The sequence below is a fragment of the Meriones unguiculatus genome, chromosome 2 (assembly GCF_030254825.1).
Source record: "Meriones unguiculatus strain TT.TT164.6M chromosome 2, Bangor_MerUng_6.1, whole genome shotgun sequence".
Taxonomy (NCBI): domain Eukaryota; kingdom Metazoa; phylum Chordata; class Mammalia; order Rodentia; family Muridae; genus Meriones; species Meriones unguiculatus.
In genome coordinates this window covers 126936619-126948541 of record NC_083350.1, presented here as the reverse complement: position 1 = coordinate 126948541, position 11923 = coordinate 126936619, and the positions used below count along the sequence as shown (strand labels likewise).

Sequence of the window (11923 nt, the reverse complement as noted above, 5' to 3'; positions counted from 1 at the left end):
AGAGGCATGCATGCAGAAAGGAGGGGAGGGTGGGACCGGGAGGGGAGGAGGGAGGGGCTTATGGGAGGATACAAAAGGAATAAAGTGTAATTAATAAAAGTTAAATAAAAAATTTAAAAAAAGTTCAAAAATGTTTCTTCATATGTCTTTTATCCATAAAATGTGTGTGTGTGTGTGTATGCACATGCATGTGTGTGTGTGTTAGCTTTATATCACTCCAACAAATATCAGAAGCAATCATCTTACAAGGAGATAAAGTTTATTTCTATCTCAGTATCAGAGATTTCAGTTCATGGCCAGTTGGGTCAACTGTATTTGGACTCGTAGCCAGGATACATGTCATGGTGCGTGAGTACATGACATAACAGAGTCACTTATCTCACGCCCAGAATGCAAAGGAAAGAGAAGGCCCTTCAAGGGTACACTCACTTGACATGAAAAGCCCCCTCCAGGCCTAAAGGCTACACCACCCCTCAGTAACCATTGTCCCGGAAACTAAGCCTATAATATGCGCTCTGCAGGGCTGGGGAGGTCCAGAGAGTAAGAGTGATCAGTGTAACAGTGCATGAGGATCTGAGTTTGATTCCCAGCACCGGGGTAAAAAGCTAGGCATGGTCACTCAAGGCTGTGGGGACAATGACAACCAGGCTAGCTCCAAATTCACTGTGAGATCCTGTCTCACATCATAAGGCAGAGACATCTGATATCCATCTCTGGCTTTCACATGCATGGCCATGTACACACACACACACACACACACACACACACCACACAGGCCTCAGGGGGCCAACTTTAGCAGTATAATACTATAGGTACTTCATTTTCATGGGTCAAGCATAAGGTCACAAAAATGATTGGAGAATTATGATGATGGTGATACTGCTGATATTAAAAAGGGAAATCACAAAGACAGAAGATTTATGATATTCATGTGTTTATTGAAGCCCAAGTTATCTTGTTTCCATAATTATTATTATAAATATTATTTGCCTTATACTCAAATAGCATCATCAGATAATGTCTCTATAAATAAATCCATATTAATTAACTGGCATAAATAAAATGCATACTTAAAATAAATAAACTTACATATATAAAGTATTAGTTATGGGAATTAAGTTATATAGATTTTTTTTCTAAAGGAATGAGAAGTAATCTCTTGTGAAAATAAACGATTTTCTTAAATACATTATTTTTCTATTGTATATTCAGTTACAATAAAATATTATCAATGGCTCTTTGTGGTTGGAAAGTCTACCTCTCATCTTATGGACAATATGACATTGGTTTTCTTTTTCAGATGAGCCAGGTTTCATGTGAAATCTTCTAATTATGAGATTAGCTTCCCACTTCCCTTTATTAAAACAGTCCTTTGAGGAATCTTGTTCTTTTTAGCAGGCAGGAAGGTCGTTTCTTCATTCTCTAGTCTCTCTCGGTTAGACACAGGCGTTTCTCAGGGACATAAACAGCAGATCCACTTCCCCGATCGCTTTGATCTCTCCACCCTCTCCGAGCTGTGAAAACAAGAGCACAAACTGACTTGAGCACTTGTCTTAAAAAAAAAAAAAAAAAGTTTTCATACAGAGATCACATCTCCTGTGAGATCTTTCTCACACACACTTCACCTTTCCAAAGACAAAGTAAGGGAACAATAGCTTTTTCAGCAAGCATTTGAAAGGTGTACTTTTGGCTCTCTAACATCCAAGCCTATATGGGTTGAGGTAATAAGCCCTCTGATAAGGGAACTAGCATGGACTGAAAAGCTACAGCGCCATTAACACTCAAAAGAAAAAAACGGTCACGTTTATCAGCATATGTGCAGGAAGAAGAAAATATTTAAGTTAGACAGAAGGAGAGAAGGCTAGATATATTCCTCAACTGGAGCCTTTGTGTTTCTGAGCTTCTGATTGTACCCACTTGCAGAGAGCCTCGCTTTCTCTGCTGTCAGTAATGCATCTGGCATTGGGCAAGTCACACTGGCTGACCTGAGCCTCCTGCTACTGTCATTTGCTGTAAAGTTATAACCTAGCTCCCGATAGATAGGACCTCACTATCAGCTGCCTGAGGGTGTGAAGAAAACTTTAGAATGAAGGTAAAAAATACAGAAAAGATTTCCAACTCACACTCCTATTACAATAAAATAAATCCATGACTGAAATTTGTACCCCCTCGAGACTGTGTAAAATAAACTGGGAGGGTAGCCACTCTTGTGTTTAATATTAAATCGGTAGCTATTAGGTACTATATTATAATTGCGGATATAGGTATTGATATCAATGGTTCTAAATATTTATTTTATATACAAATCCAGTTCTTTTGTTGTTCTGGGTCCATTTTGCCACACTTTAGGGTATCACCTTAACGATCTCAAAAATCACATCAAGTAAGTTTGTGCCCAACTTTCTAGTTTTCAGTGTGTGATTCTTCGGATTATATGAGTCAATGGAAATTGACTTTCCCAAAGAATTAATCATGCTGAATTAATTACATGTGGCTGCTGGGTAAGTGCCGAGCTGGGCTCAAGAGTGCTACCTTCCAGTATTGGCTATGCCGTCAGCCGTCCTCAGAGCACAGGCTGGTGAGACCAGCTGAACTAAGATTTCTGCTAGCTCTAGAATTTACCACCTAGACATTTAGAAACAGATTGAAGGATCTATAGACCCAGCTAGACGCTAAGCAAGAAATGGATCAGACAGTAGATGAATCAAGTAAAGTGTTACAAAAGAGGGGAAGGGAAGGAAAAAAAAGCAAAGCAAGAAAACTATGTTTCTCTTATTGAATGGCTTAGTATTGTCACTTATCAACTGTACCGTTTTTACTGTTTCCTTCAGCGTCTGTACATTCTTCTGGATGTGCTGGTCATTACCACTGATGTGCTGCAAAAGAAAAGCAAGACTCACTAACAGAATCCTGTCCCGTTAGAGCCCAGTACCTCAGTGCCTCTGAGGCGCGTGGCCATTCACCTGGAATAGAGGCATTTAGTCATTTTGCCCACAGCGACCTAGATTTCACTGGTGACCTAGATTCTCTGAGCTCTTTCGTTCTCTGGGACACTGAAATCCAGGAACTTCCCCTATAAAAGAGCTGTCCCTGTCTTCGGGGGATCCTATTGAGGTTTTCACAGATGGCAAGAATGGAAGAAATGAAACCTAAATTGAACCTCATCAAAGGTGAGAGCGTAGCACAAGAAGTGAGCATAAGTCTTTTCATGTGAGACATGGCCTCTCCCCCCAGTAAATGCAAGTCTCCCTCAATCTGCCGACTCTTCATGGATATGTTTCATAGTTTGAGGGGTCGGAGACATCAAACTCATACAGTGATTCTCAACTTCCCATCATATAGGAAAAGACTGAGCTTTGCACGCCCTCTCATTATGAGGCCTTCCCATCTTTCTCTCTCCCTTCGACTTTTGCTCTGGGCCAGTTCCTCCCCACAAGCACTTGTACTCAATGGCTCTGTTTCTACCTCTAGGCTTCTTTTTTTTTCTCTCTCTCTCTTACAGTTCCCAACATCTTTCTCATTATACAAAACTTGAGTTGCTTTCTTTGCACAGATGAAACTAACGAGGTTCCACCCCTATAGACTCAAAGTGTCACTCAATTAAAGCCAAAGTGGTTGATTTCAAGTGGCCTCTGATGGCGGCATTGCTGAGACCCTCCTCATGATTGTGAAGGACAGAGGGGAGGGCTACAGGTTCTAACTGGAATAGGAGAGGAGGAAAGAAGAGGAGCAGGGGTGGATGGAACTAAGAGAAAGGCTTACACAAGTCCTGAGCTCGTTGCTTAGCATCTCCAGGAAGGAGACCACCTCCTTCATGTAGGGCTGGAAGCTGTCTGACTGTGGGAGCAAAACTTCTCCAACGGTAAAGTTGAGCACCTGCTTCATCAGGTAGCATCGGTCCTCAGTCTGTAGGTTATCAAGAAACAGCAGGAGTCATATTGCAGAACATCCCGGAGGCTCCATCAACCACTGCAGCTAACCATGAGCGGATACGCTCCCTGCTCATCACCATGAGAACTTACGCTGACTCCTCGGAACAGTTCGTCTCCAATGAGCCGGACATCTGTGTTGTTATCTGCAAGGCTAGCCTGAAAGAGAGAAAACGCTAAGTGCCTGGATGATGAGGAGGTACGAGAAAAACCTGTAAGTAGAGATGGATGCCCCCACAGGGACTAATGACCAGCCATTGAGTGTATGAGTTTAGAACAGTGTACAGAGAGGGGGAGAGTCAATAATAGACGGCTTTCTAAACAGCCCCTCTTTGGATAAAATTTGGTGTATGCATCCTAAAGGATCAAATAGGAAAAGGTTCTGACTAAGACCAGGTCCTTAAGGAGTCTCTAAAAGAGACATAGAAAGTCTATACCTATGGAGATGAAGTGTCGTTGAAGCACTTACAAGTGCTTCAAAGAAAATGGCAAAGGCTACTTGAGTCCCAAGAGGATATGAAGAGAAAAGGACACGCATTGTACCTCCTTGGCCATCATGAAGGTGCGGTTGGTGATGTATGGCTCGAACTTGGACGCATCAAGCTTGCAGTGGGAAGTGATGGGCAGTGCCTCTGCCTCCTGGGCCCACAGGGCAATGAGAAGCAGCCAGCTGGTGGCCAAAGTCCCCATAAGGGAAAAGATCATAGACTTCTGCAGAACGGCCATCACAGAGAGCGCAAATGTGAGCAATTGCTAACTGGGGGGGAGAACCTGTGAGCAAGACAGCAAGAGTGAAACAAGTTAGCCCAGAAGCATCACACCGGACAGACCCATTCGCTGTCCCAGTCTGAGCACTTACCTGGTTAGGTGGCTCTGCTTGTGATGTGACAGGCAGAAGTCGCTGCTTTTATAGTCATCAGGACACCAGATATTTTGTATTGCGAACAATGTGACATCAGACATTATCTAATTTCCAGGACTGTCTTCTGAGAACCACCTAACCACCCAGGAGACCACAAAAAACGCCATCTCCGAGCCTTCCCACCTTGAAATGTGAAGCCTTCCCTAAAGCGTCACTATCAGAGCCCAGGAGGTGCTTTCGCAGGCAAATCCCAGAAATCTAAACTCTACATGTTTTTTGAAGAAAACAATCACTTTGTCGTAGTAGATTCTCATTGAGTAAAATAGCCTTTGATCTCTTGTAGTAACTGAGTCAGCATTTTGGTCGCGGACTCATTTTCCTACCAACTTCATAGATTCTTATCTCTTTAGAACTGACCAGAAATAAAAGACCCATGTCCTATATTCTGTGCTTTCAAATAAGCAATAATGAAAACTTGAAGATTATTTCAATGTTGGAAATAATTGCATCTCAGTTTTTAAGTCTATGGAACCTAAATCACAACTAGGTTTTTAAAAACAAGAATGTTGGCTTTCTCACAGGTTCCATTCCCACACAATGTTCTCATTCAGAGACTATTTTGAAGTGAGCAAATAATTATGGTAGGTGCAAATAGAAAGAGTCTACTCATAAAACTGTAACCAAGATCAATTTAAGCTTGGAAATATTGACAGTGAACTATCCAACATAGTTTTTTAACATAATTTAAACATAGATTTTTAATTAAAAAAATGCTAAATGTGCACTAATTCACTTTGAAATATTATTTGTGTGAACACAAATCTCAAGATATTATCTATAAATAATCTTACAATAACTTGCATTATACAGATGAATATCTAAAGAAGAGAATACAGAAAACAAGGGGATTGCAGGTTGACTTGAAGTCAGTGTGAGTACATTTAATTCCAAATAACATCTCACAACTAGACTAGAAAGTTATTTCCCAAGGAGCGGGAGCAGAGGAGAAGAAAGGCTATCTATGGGCAAATGTCTAATATCTCTGGGAGGTAGAAGGAATGTCAAGTAATAAAAATTACTTTGATGAGATTTTTCTCCTTACAGCTAATTGAGATCAAAAGTGTGAAAGAACTGAAGAAAGGGATCAAATAACTGTAAAATCTTGATCTATTGAGAGGTTCAAACTTGAAGAGCCAAAACAGTGCAAGGACTCGAGCAGTTTGGTGTAGCCTTAGGAGAAAGACACAGTGCGAGAGTGTGTCTGTTAACGCTGGCGTTAGCTCAGCCTAGCCATTCTGCATTGTAACCTACAAAGTCGATACCATGTTATAAATGTATGCTGTTTTTGCTATGCTTGCTTTTAATTTTAAGAAAGAATTTTATAAATTAGAAAAAATCTTAAACAATTGATAGATATTCTAAGGGGTTGTTTATGAGCCTAGGACCAAAAAAAAAAAAAAAAAAAAGGAAACTTCCATATCTAATTGTCTAGTGTATGAAATACAGTAGTCTTTGTCCAGACCCCTGTGTGATAATATGAGGATTCAACTCAAGTTAATTCTGTAGATTGGATAGGCTTTTGTTGGTTGGTGGCCTGGAAAACATATATTTATGGCTACGTAAATTTATTTCCATTGGAAAACAAATTTTCACACCACTGGAGTATTTTGGAGGAGAGCCGGCCTCTTTTGTCTTTGTAACTTCAACAACAGCAATGTTACACCCTTAGGAGGAGACTGGTGAAAGCCATACTAAATGAATATGTAGATTCGTGGGTTTCAGTAATTTACCATGGTTGGGAAAATAGAGGTCTCTCTTCTAAAACTGGAATTTGATCTGATCCTATTGACTAGCTTCCTTCTTGTCTTTGGATAGGGAATGCATAACTGTAAGGAAAAAATAAAATGGCAGAAATTGGCAAAGCAATTTAATAGCAACATATCTCCCTGGTGTCATATTCTGTAACAGTCAAACCATTAATATGAATGTTAACATACTGGGATTTCATGAGTTTGTCTAAGATTGACTAAAACATAATGTAATCTGTGGCAGTGTGTGGGTTTCTGAAAGAGTTGTAGGAATATTCTCAAGAGTGGTTGCCGTTAGGCTAGAATGAAGATGTAGGGTGGCAGTGCTCCTGGAAAAGCAAACAAACAAACAAAAACAACAACAACAACAAACAGCAAGAGGCATATGTACTGATCACAACAGGCTTTCTCTTCGGTGGTATCTTCATGGATTTTCAAGTCATCCCAAAGAGTGTCACATCAGCATCATGTTCCCAGACCCCAGACAGACCACTCACGGATGATCTTAGGTCTATGCAGCAGGAGCTGCATAGGTCTAATGCTGGGAGGAGCTCACCGGGATCCCCCACCCGGAAGGTCAGCTGCTGCTGCTTCAGTCTCTGCACCATTCCTAGCACCTACGCTAGTGCTCGCCATGCGGCATGTGATGAGTAGAGTTTTGCTGACCTTGAAGATTATTTCAATGTTGGAAATAATTGCATCTCAGTTTTTAAGTCTATGGAACCTAAATCACAACTAGGTTTTTAAAAACAAGAATGTTGGCTTTCTCACAGGTTCCATTCCCACACAATGTTCTCATTCAGAGACTATCCACTGTGGTGTCCATCCACTGTGGTGTCCATGGCCTCTCTGGGCAGGAGAGGAGGTGACTTTCCATTAGGATAAATCTACTGCCTTCTCGTTGACTGGGGTTTTAAAAATCTACACCTGGGAATGCAATCTTCAAAATACAACCCTCTCTAGAAGAAGGAAGACTTTTGTCTTCTGGGGCAAAAGGTTTATATTCGTCAGACTTCTCATCCCAATGTGCACAGTCACTATTCAATACAAGTTCCTGCACGTGTTTAACACGAATTTGCATGTGTTTAACACGAATTTCCATATGTTTAATACGAATTTCCATGTGTGTATCCTTCCAAGACAAACAGTGTGATTTAACGTGTACAATTAGTTTGTTTTCTTGCAACAGCTCTCTTTCTCATGTTTTTCCCACTTAGAATTATGGTCTTGCAATCTATCCATGCTGCTATGCGTAGCCCCTACTTCAAGCTTAGCATTCCAGACTCTATATCCACTCCATTTTATTTATTCCTTTCCCTCTGATAAGCACCCAAACAGCCTCCAACTGCTCACACATCAGACATTGCAACACTCAGCAACCTCACCCGAGCCACTCTCAATGTATTTTTAAAGGAAATTGTTTTTAGGGCAGAGAGATTCTCAGTAATTAAGAGCACTTCCAGGGGATGTAGACTCAGTTCCCAGTACAACGTGATGACTCACAACCACAGTCCCAGAGTTGTACTGCCCCTTTTGCTCTCCATGGGTTCTGTACCCACATGGAGCACAGAGGTACCTGCAGGCATAACACCAATAGAGATAAATAATAGGGGCTGCGGAGATGGCTCAGAAGTTAAAACACTGGCTGTTCTTCCAAAGGTCCTGAGTTCAATTCCCAGCAACCTTGTGTTGACTCATAACCATCTACAATGAGATCTGGTGCCCTCTTCTGGCCTGCAGGCACAAATGCAGGCAGAATACAGTATAGAAAGAAATAATAAAAATTTTAATCATTTTTTAAATATTTACCCAGGAGTAGACCCACTGAATTATGAAGCTAAATTTATTTTCTTTTACTGAATACCCCAGCTTTGCTCTCTGGAAAGGCAGTATTAATCTGCACACTCATAAAAGTGAAATCTATGTTTGTGATACAGGAAAAATCAGGGTCCCCTCCTGGGATTCTTAGTTTCGGTGACAAAAGAACTTAAGAATGGACTCAATAGAAAGTTTGACGACATTTAAAAAAGAAAAAAAAAAAACAGAGGAGGAAGACTTTGAATCTCAGTAGCTGCCTGGAGAAGAACAATGGAGGAAATAAGGAAAAGCGACATACTATTTCTCCCTGGCTTAGAGGTTAGCAGCCATATGCTAAGGGGAGACTTTAGATCAGTGGCTCTCAGCTGGTGGTCTTGACCCCCAAAGACCACTGGAAAGCACAGATATTTACATTATGATCCACAGCAGTAGCAAAATTACAGCTATGAAGTAGCATGATTAGCGGCCACCACAGCATGAGGAGCTGTATTAAAGGGTCACAGCATTAGGAAGGTTGAGAATCAACCTTAGAAGGTTGAGAATCTAACTTCGAGTCTTAGATCCTAGCAGCATTTTCCTTAACAAGAAGAAAGTCACTAGTAAGGAACAGTTGCCCAAATAACATCTGATGTGACTTAGGCTTAATGTCTGGGGAGCGTAATCCTTTGGACTGTTAAAATATAGATACTAATCATTTTAACCTTTGGTTAGACTTTTCTGTTGGGTGTTTAAGACCATGAAAATGGACAAAATAAATCTTTTTTTTTTTTGTCAAAGTCAGTTGAGGGTTTGATCTTCAGATCATGAAGCATGGGCATGCAAAGACCCTCGTCTCCTCTAGCCTTTCTCTTACTGGTGGCTCCATCTGAGTCAAAGGTCCTGACTGATCACAGCCTCACTTGGAAGTGTTGAGAAGCTTTCCCCTCCTCCGTGTAGACTGGACACTGGGGAGAGTCCATCCACTGTGGTGTCCATGGCCTCTCTGGGCAAGAGAGGAGGTGACTTTCCATATTCACAGCATATCTCAAGAGTTTCCCCACAGTCCCCTGAGGCCTCACTGAACTTGGACAGCAAGAGTCAAAATAGTATCCCTTTAAATATCTCTGCCCACATTTGTATAGGTCTCAAAATATTGTTGAAGACCTAAAAGGTCAGTTATACCAGTCAAGACTATCAACCACTGTGTAGTATTTAGATAAAAGTTTGGCAAAATTCAAACTTTTAAGTAAGCATTTATTGGACACACACCTTTGTTCTTTAAGCCTGTTGTATTACCAAGAGCAGAATCATAGCTCTATTGGCGTAAGTGGGGATTTGGTTGTTTTTTGATCTTAGAAATTTTAAGATCATATATATCATCTCTCTAAGTCTTGTCTCTTACACATCTTAAATAATTTCCTCAGACGTTTGTAGCCTGTATGAGTTTTCCAGATTTCTCCCCCATTCTAGGAACATCCAACCTTGTCTGAATCTTTGTGCACAAGCCGTTATTTTTACCATTGGTTGTGACGATGACTTTGTTGAGAGTGCTATTCCTCCTCAAAAGGTCCAAGTGACAAACTAATATTCAGCTCTGCCAAGTGTTCATCCTGAAGACACAGTGAATTTATTGGGCTTATTTGCAGATCACGGGTAAGGGGTTATTGACGGGAGCATGGGAGATCCAAAAGCAGCCATGTTAGAAAGTCTTCACTCTCCCTAGTTTTCCCCCAAACTACATACTCTAGGTCTCAAGGCCACGTACAATAAGGGTAGAACTACTGGCTTAGAGTGGCTGCGGTGAGGTCCAATCACCCTGCCCACGCCCTACTTCTAAGAAGGAACTTTAGTTGGCTAAAAGCCCATCTGTGGTAATTTTTTGCAGACAGGCATAGTTGAAATCAGGAGAAGGCAGTTGACTGGCTTAGAAGACAGTGCCATGCCACACCATCTTAATTTTTTTTTAAAAAAGTTTAATCCAAATACATACGTAGCATCACATCATTACTATTATCCACGTAGATGCTGCTAAATTATGGGCTGGGAAAGTTTCTAGGTAAACCTTAAAGAAAACCCAAGACAGTCAAGACTCTTTTTAAATACAGCGCAGAAAGTAATCTAGTGCTTTTGGTTTGGGGTGAGTGTGGGCAGAACGTAAAACACCAGATACACAGCAAAATATCACCTAAGAAACAGCAGAAATCAACTAAGAAAACCCTGTTAGGAGAACTGAGATGGAGTTACTGTTTGAAGTTTGCTGTTGTTGATGATGATGATGATGGCGACAGAGGATCTTCTCTGTCTTCTCTATGGATAAGTCTCTCATTAGCCACTTTACTGTAGTCATTCTTACATCATGAGATAAGGATTAGTAAGTGCTCTTAGAAATAGTTTACTCTTTAGGCATTTTCTTTTTAGATGTGTGTATATAATATATAATACATTACATATAACATGAATATGAGCTTGCCACTTCTCCCTAATGTTTGCCCATTAAAAAATTGGAGGAAAAGAGAGAGGGAGCTACAGGGGGGGATACAAAGTGAAATAAAAATAAAAGTAATTTTAAAAATATTAAAAAACAGTATCTGTATTTCACAATACATTGTCATCATCTCCATGTCAATAAATACATATTCATTTTTAATTATTATTTATTCTTCCCCCATATATTACATCCTAACCGCAATTTCCCCTCCCTCCACTTTTTCCAATCCTTCCCTCTAAACTCTCCTTCCCCAAGATCCTCCCTTCCTCCTCCTCCTGCCCTTCAGCCATTCTTAAGAACACAATGCCTTTCCTCTACCGCTATTCTCTTCTTATCGGTTCTCCCTTTCAGAGTCAGAGAGGCAGCCTGACTCAGAAGGGAGACTTTAAAGAACATTTTGAGACAAATGTGTTGTGTCTGAAGCAGGAAAGCCAAATCCCATTTCCAAAGCCAGCTTCCCACTTAGCCTCTTATCTACCAGCTGTTGGAGCTTCCTGCAAGCAGCACCTTGCAGTCTACACTTCAGGTCCTAGTTGAGATTTGTAGTCGCCCAAAGACTTGGTTTCCGCAGCTGCAAATTTACTTGAGCTGAGGTGTCTACCCATCTCAAAGCATCCCACTGGTAGCTGTCTAGTGTTGCAGCACAAGACTGGGGAAAATCTTAGTCAGCTTTAGAAACCAGTAAACATGCCATGCAAAACAATGTGTCAATTTTCTTTTTCAATCCACAATTGAGGTCTGATATTACCTCATTAGTGATGTAGGAAATGCAGTGACCTTATTGCACGACCATGAACTTATCACACCCTGCCTTAGGTCTCCTATTTCCATGATTCCATGGGCATCCAAGAAGATGAAAATCAGAAAGAAAAAAACATTTGAAAATAACTGAGAAAAAAAGACTAGGGTGTGGACTCAATGCCTTTGGCACAAGAGATTCGAAGGGTGACAACCTCCTGAGGTCTCAGTGGTACCAGGAAGATTTACAGGTACCACCATTTTGGCTTATGCCATGTGGTTTTATTAACTAAGATGGCAG

At 40.9% G+C, this 11923-nt stretch overlaps 1 protein-coding gene across 1 annotated transcript; it reads right to left on the bottom strand.

Annotated features, from left to right (window-relative positions):
- Positions 1-1436: 1436 nt before the first annotated feature.
- Positions 1437-4655, bottom strand: Il22 (interleukin 22). The gene is made up of 5 exons (XM_021658384.1): positions 4473-4655; positions 4023-4088; positions 3763-3906; positions 2811-2876; positions 1437-1514 (listed from the first exon to the last, which is right to left on the bottom strand). Exons 1-5 carry the CDS (start codon positions 4653-4655, stop codon positions 1437-1439), a joined length of 537 nt encoding a protein of 178 aa, XP_021514059.1.
- Between the last annotated feature and the right edge of the window lie 7268 nt (positions 4656-11923).

Coding starts and splice junctions, on each gene's coding strand:
- Il22 (XM_021658384.1), bottom strand. CDS start 4,655: ATGGCCGTTCTGCAGAAGTCTATGATCTTTTCCCTTATGGGGACTTTG. Junction 4,089..4,472: donor CCTTCATGATGGCCAAGGAG/GTACAATGCGTG, acceptor TCTCTCTTTCAG/GCTAGCCTTGCAGATAACAA. Junction 1,515..2,810: donor TGAAGGAAACAGTAAAAACG/GTACAGTTGATA, acceptor TTGTTTTCACAG/CTCGGAGAGGGTGGAGAGAT.